Source organism: Asparagus officinalis, chromosome 8, assembly GCF_001876935.1.
Source record: "Asparagus officinalis chromosome 8, Aspof.V1, whole genome shotgun sequence".
Taxonomy (NCBI): domain Eukaryota; kingdom Viridiplantae; phylum Streptophyta; class Magnoliopsida; order Asparagales; family Asparagaceae; genus Asparagus; species Asparagus officinalis.
Window position 1 is genome coordinate 14,515,495 of NC_033801.1, and position 7,172 is coordinate 14,522,666.

Sequence of the window (7,172 nt, forward strand, 5' to 3'; positions counted from 1 at the left end):
TTTAAGTGTCATTTTCCCTTTAAATTAATCCTTTGAAGCATGGAGAAACTTTGCTAATTACATCATGATATATAGTAGTGTTTCTTGTTAAAGAAATTAGGGAAAATTGCTTCTAGCCCCCAAAATAACAACAAGTATTCTCACTCCAAGACTTTTTCAAAGCTACTAAAGCCCCCAAAAGCAAATTCATAATTCTTTTCACCCCCAAAATTTGGAATTGAACCCCTCATGTGCATTTTCAAACATATGAACCCCAAAATAACCTCACTCACTCTCTCTAGCAGCCGGTCACTGGAGAATAGGGACTGTAGGTATTAATAATGATTAGAAAGGGATTTTGGAGGAAAAAAACCTCATTTCCCTCTAAATTCTAACCATTTTCTACCTCTCTATCCTCCCCCAAATAAATCATCTTTGCTTACCCCAACTACTCTCTCCCGGCCATTTAATTAGCCTCCATAAACCCTCTTTGATTCTTCAACTATTTTTCTTCAAAATAACGGATGGATCCCTCCTTTGCATGGTTACAAACACAAAAAATAACGAAGAGGGTGATGATGTTTACATAGTTATCAATGAGTCTACATAAATCATTAACTTGAAGTATCAAGTGTCCCAAAGACTTAAACTATCATTGCAACTAAAATTCATATCCGAAAGGGAAACAAAAGTTTGGTTTTGCGATTAAAAATGACGAGGACTTGAGATTGATGTTCGAGTATTGTCGTCGTAATAGATTTACAGATATAAACTTATATGCTACCTCCGCTGGGGAATCCTCAACTTCTCAGAACACCCAAACTTCTCCAGAAAATGCGTAGGTATTTCAATTTTAATTTCCTTATGAGTTGGTTGTTAGGGTTATGAGTTGGTTGTTAATCTTAGTAGATAGCTATGAGTTGATTGTTAACCTTATGTATTTGTTGTATAGGTTATGAGTTGGTTGTTAATATTTTGAGTTGGTTGTTAATCTTAGTAGGTAGTTATGAGTTGATTGTTAAGGTTATGAGTTGGTTGTTAAGGTTATGAATTGGTTATTAAGATTGAGTTGGTTATTAAGGTTATGAGTTTGTTGTTAAGGTTACGAGTTTGTTATTAAACTTAGTAGATATTTATGAGTTTTTGTTAGCCTTATGAGTTGGTTGTTAATGTTATGGTTGGTTGCTAACCTTGCAAGTTATTTGTTAACCTTTTTCAGGATTGTCCCGACAGAAAATTTATGATACAAAGTTGCTACGCTCATCCAAGCATGTAATGATGAGCGTATTCCTAGGTATGCCAGGAACACTGATTAGATACCAGATCATGCTCAGCTGATAAAGGATTTGTCGTAGGACAAAGTCCTTTACGTCTTCTCAGTCAGTTGGTTGTACAAGCTTTGTGAGTAGATCCTCAACATGACGTCTGGTGGGTGTTGGAGGAGCCTTACTGCTGTCACCCTTAGTTTAAAAAAAACCTCAACTAAATTTTATTTTTTCGATCTCGGTTGGGCGACAAAATCCCCCTCATTGGAGAACTATGTATGGCTCATAACCCATTCAAGGTTGGATGAGCACTTGATATCTTATCCACTTTGGTATTAGTGAAGACAAATTTCATCTTATTCTCGTCCCACTATCTCAAAACGTGCTCGAAAGTGGGAGGATCAAGACCAAGATGGCCAAAATGAATATAGTGTCTGAATACACTATCTTTGTAGGCATCCCAATGTCTTTGGCCCATATGTTGCACTAAAGAATGCATGAATTCATAGTTAACAGTAAAGCTGGAAGTAGGCCGCAACTCTGATACAACATTTTGTCTACAAAGAAAAAAAACAAGACGTAATTAGTTTAAAAATAATCCGTAATCATAACAATTATGCTGTAAACTTGACAAAGAAACTGTAACATTTACAATAAATCCATAAAGCTTAACAACTATTCAATAATCTCAACAACCAATCAATAACCTTGATAATAAAAGCATAACCTTAACAATAAACATGTCACAAGTTAACAATAACATTAACAACTAAAAGCCACACATTAATAGTAACATTAACAACTCGCAATCATAAGTCAATAGTAACATTCACAGCAGACTCATAACCTTAACAATTAATAGGCCACAAGTTAACAGTAACCTTAACAACTAACATGCCATACGTTAACAGTAACCTTAACAACTAACAAGCCAAAATTAATAGTAACCTTCGCAACAGATTCATAAATCTTAACAACTATTGTAGAACCTTAACAATTAATGAATGTCATTGACAACTAAAAGAAAACCTTACAACTTAACTGTAACTTTCACAATTAACACAATATGCAACATCATAAATAACTAAATTATGTAGCAAACTCACCTCTTTTTGATTGTCAAATGCATCTCTTCCACATCGATCTTATTCGATCCTCTCTTTAGATCGAGGAGTGCTCTCGAGGCGTCGGTGCTGCCATCTACATTAGTGCGTTGGACTAGGTTTGTGGGTTGAACTGGATTTGTGGAAGGAGGATGACTAGCTCTTTTGTCCTCGATCGAGAACATCAGCAATTGATGTGCCTGCTTCAGTTCACTCTGTGCTCGAAGGCCTTTTTCGACGATGTACTATGACGCGTTGTCATCTTCGTTGATATCTATTGGGGCGATCACTTTGAGACCTGATTGCCGGCCATGATTCCGATCAGGGTGTACGATGGAAAGATTACAAGAGACTAGGTTGGACTCCGCTCTGGGGTGAGTTGATTTAGGGTTAGGGTTTAGAAATTGGGGATATTCAGTTCGCTTGGACGGAAGAGAGAGGCTAGCATGCTCGACGAGGAGTGGTTTTGAGAAGTGGGAGGCGGTTAAATCAAAGGGCATTTTGGGGATTTTTTAAACACCGAGTCACATGGGAATGAGGTTTGGGGCGAAAGGAATTATGAATTTGCTTTCACATGGGTATCAAAAAACCCTCTCCAACTTTACTATTTTATCGTAAAACCCCATAAAAATGTCAACCATAACTTTCACAGGGGTTAGTAGAATTACGTAGGAGTATTCTTTTCATCAGTAAAAATTGTGGCTCACGTTTTTAAGGGGGCTTACTTTTTTTTTATAATACTTAAAGTTAAGGGGCTGTTTGGTTCCCTGTTTTTGAGGGAAATACTCTCTTGAAAGCCTGCCAAAAGTGCCAAAAGTGTCACTTTTTGGCAAGCTTTCAGCTAAAATCTCCTCTAAAAAAGAAGATTTTGATTGAAAGCCTGCCAAAAAGTAACACTTTTGGCATTTTTGACAGGCTTTTAAGAGAGCATTTCCCTCAAAAACAGGGAACCAAACAGCCCCTAAAGGGAATGTTCTGATAACCCCTAAAGTTAAGTGTGTTAGGTTGAGGGTGGATACCAACCTACGACGGCGGAGGAGCTCCGACGAGCTCCAGGAAGACGCAGGGGATTCAAACAGGAGAAGAATATTTTGCACAGTGATAGTCAGAGTGCGATACACTTGGCGAAGAATTCAACATTTCATTCTAGAACGAAGCATATTGCGCTTCGGAACCACTTCATCAGATCCATGTTGGAAGATGACGTGTTAAAACTGGAAAAGATTCCAGGAAGTAAGAATCCAGCAGATATGTTAACAAAGTAACACTTTTGGCATTTTTGACAGGCTTTTAAGAGAGCATTTCCCTCAAAAACAGGGAACCAAACAGCCCCTAAAGGGAATGTTCTGATAACCCCTAAAGTTAAGTGTGTTAGGTTGAGGGTGGATACCAACCTACGACGGCGGAGGAGCTCCGACGAGCTCCAGGAAGACGCAGGCGAGCGCTGGCGAAGTCGACGGCGAACCCCCCAGGCGAGTTCGAGCCCCGCAGTCGAAGACGCGACCCTCGAGCGAGACGCGACCCTCGAGCGAGACGCGACCTTCGAACGCGTACCTGACCCTCGCGTTGCTCAAGCACGAAGAACGCGACCCTCGGCATTTGTCGACTCCGACCATCGCGTCTGCCTCCCACCTCCGCGTCCGAGCGGATCGCTGGCGACAGGCTGTCGCCAGCCTGTCCAAATCCCGCCTATTTAAACCCTCGATGCCCTAGGGTTTTGTGTGCCGAAGCTTCTCCTCCCCGACATTCTCTCTGGCGGCGGAAGAAATCAACGCAGCAGCGTTCTAAAGCCCGAAAATCACAACAGTGATTTTCTAATTAATCCCCAGCTTTTCAACGGTGGTTGAGGGGGTATGGTTTTAAAGAGAGAGAGAAAAGAGAAGTGGGGTTTTATTGTGGACATTCACTTATTCTCAAGTGATAAATTGAAAGGGTTTATTCCCTTTAATCATTAACACTGTTGCTACAGTGTTTATCTGAGAAATCTCAGTTTAGGGATTTGCTCCTAAATTTGTAATTTCTTGTTTGATTAAATAAGAAATTTTCTGTGTGGCTCCCGAGGACGTAGGCAGTTGCCGAACCTCGTTAAACTTGGTGTATTGTTCTCTATTCTGCGTTTCCGTTGCATTAGGGGTTTCAACGTTAAATTCCCAACAAAGTGATGTTTAGAAACTTATGGAGAATTATCTAATAATTACCCAAAGTTGAGACGGTTCTCTGGAAATTTAGCCTTTTTTTCTTTTTTTTTCAATTTCCAAAAAAAAGAAGAAAAATTGAAAATGGCCTTAGACGTCGATTGGACAAGAAGTGAAGCTACCTTCTCTTATCTCATTCATCAAAATACAAACCAAAAAAAAAAGCCAACCTCTTCTTCCTTCTCTTCGACTTCAACGCCAACATCTCCATCCATCAAAAAGAGAAGAAGAAGAAGAAGAAGAAGAAGAAAAGAAACAAACAATGTCGACATTTCCCTTCACCCTCTCCTCTCTCTCCAAACCCATCACCTCCTCATTCACTGCCCATCTCCCCCCTCTCCCTCAAAACCCCAAGCCCCCTTCTCCCTCCATCCACACTACAACGAACACTCTCAAAATGACCCATGATCAGGATTACTCCACTCCTTTGGGCCGTCGAGGCGTCCTCTCTGGCTGCTTCGGCGCTGCTCTCGGCGCTCTCTCGCTCTCGGCCTCGTCCGAAGCTGCGATATTGGAGGCCGACGATGATGTGGAGTTGCTTGAGAAGGTGAAGAAGGATAGAGAGAAGAGGCTACAGAGGCAGGGTGTCATTAGCTCCTCCAACAAAGAGACAGGTCTGCTGTAGCTTGTTGATTCTTTTTGCCATCTTCTTCGTTTGTTTGTTACAGAAATTGGATGCATATGTTGAATTCTACGTTCGATTACTATTAATTTGGGAGAAAGATCAAATCTTTTGGTCGAAAGACTGAGCTTTTTTGTTGAAGGACCAAAGTTATCACGCAAGTCAAATGTCTTTTTAAGACTGGAATGTAAACTACTTTACACAATAACATATTTTTTTCTAAATCCACTCTATAATCCTGAGTTGCTCTAATACTATATCTTAATGTTTCTTCCCCAGTACCAAAACATCAAATTGTAGCTGAGTATTGAGGATTATAATGCTATATATTCTTAATACTTGATACCAAGAGAAGGAAGGACTTGTTTCTTCTCCATACCACCTATGAATGGCATTCGTTAGCATATTTCGTCGGGTCTTATTTTATGCTCGTTCATGTGCGCAAACATCTCATAAATTTTGGTGCCAAATGGTGCTAATCAAAATTCTCAGAATCTATTAATGTCCTGGGACCAAATACATACGAGCGCGCGTAGTTGGGATACTTTTGCTCCTCATTGACATATCATACTTGTGCTAATGTGCGCAAACATCTCATAAATTTTGGTGCCAAATGGTGCTAATCAAAATTCTCAGAATCTATTAATGTCCTGGGACCAAATACATACGAGCGCGCGTAGTTGGGATACTTCTGCTTCTCATTGACATATCATACTTGTGTCTCAGCATACCCCATTTCGAGACAGAATTGAGGAGATATCATACTTGTATCATAAGACTCTTATGGTTGCTAATGCCAGTATATTGGCACCCTAACGTCTGATATTATAGATATTCTCACATCTGTGAACCCTTTTGGGCACTGGGATGGTGTAAAGGCCTTTTCCTCATGGTTCAATTCAAATTCAGAATATCAAAATGATTCCTCGAATTAACTAGTGATTTATGCTGACTCTTTCTGGGGGTTCTTGCTGTGTCAGTTGGAACTTGATTCATGATGTGACTTGATTTCATGCGGAATTTAGGAATGTTCCTATATGTGTCAGTCATTTGTTGAGTGTTATGGAGTTACAAGAAAAATAAAGAGTTAAAATATTTTCCTAATTATAATTCAGCTTCCATGAAATTAGATTAAGAAAAGAAAAATAAAAGAACCGATAATGATTCTTGAAGATGACAAACAGAAGTGTCGTCTTCTCCTGGTTATCTTTCCTTTTAAGACCGCAATAAGCTCAACTTCTCTGATAGACTTGACATAACTAATCAGAAACGTGCTGCTACTCTGGTCCTCTAGCCAAAAATCTTTACGCAATTTACACAAAAGATCATCTGATATTGATGATATCTCTGATGGCAAAATAGACTAAATTATAGTTCTGCTAAATTTAATCTAAAACCTTTTGTGGAGTATGGGTACTAATGTTAAGCGCATGGAAATCCTAGTAAGATATGGCTTTATTCTGTACTAGATGGTGTCATAATTATTTTCATGTCATGATATCTGCATGTACTTCATACAATTAAAAATTGGAGGGCAGATGATATAGAGCTTTGCAATTTTCCACATTGTGTATAGAATCCGTCTTATTTTATGCTGGTATTAAGGGACTGGATATGATGCATTATCTTTTGCCCTTCATTTTGCTGGGATGCACTGTATAAATGTTTTGAAGGGTACTATGCCGTTTGCATTGGTTGATTATTTTCCTCAATGGCAGGAGAGGCTTTGGTTAGGATTTCTGTTTTAAAAAATGCCAAAAGGAGAAGAAAAATGATGCCAGACCTCACAAATTATAAATCCATAATATTGATTAAATAGATTATCACAAACCAAATGATCCTTTTGATTGAAAAACCACGGATAAGGGAAGGAAGGAGGTACTTCAGTTGGATCTTTAAATACATCTTAGTATACAAAATTTATCTTATTTAGCATGACATAAGCACAAATGAATAAGATGACCGCTGGCTTTTGATGACTGCATGCCACAAACCCTCATCAAAGAAA

General features: G+C 39.1%; 1 protein-coding gene across 1 annotated transcript in view; it reads left to right on the forward strand.

Moving 5' to 3' along the window:
• Positions 4,674–7,172, forward strand: part of LOC109822381 (thylakoid lumenal 16.5 kDa protein, chloroplastic) — a 3,233-nt gene continuing 734 nt past the window's right edge. Inside the window, exon 1 of the mRNA XM_020388574.1 lies at positions 4,674–5,156. Within this exon, the coding sequence (XP_020244163.1) occupies positions 4,805–5,156 (352 nt within the window). The 5' untranslated portion in view covers positions 4,674–4,804. The remainder of the gene's footprint in view (positions 5,157–7,172) is intronic.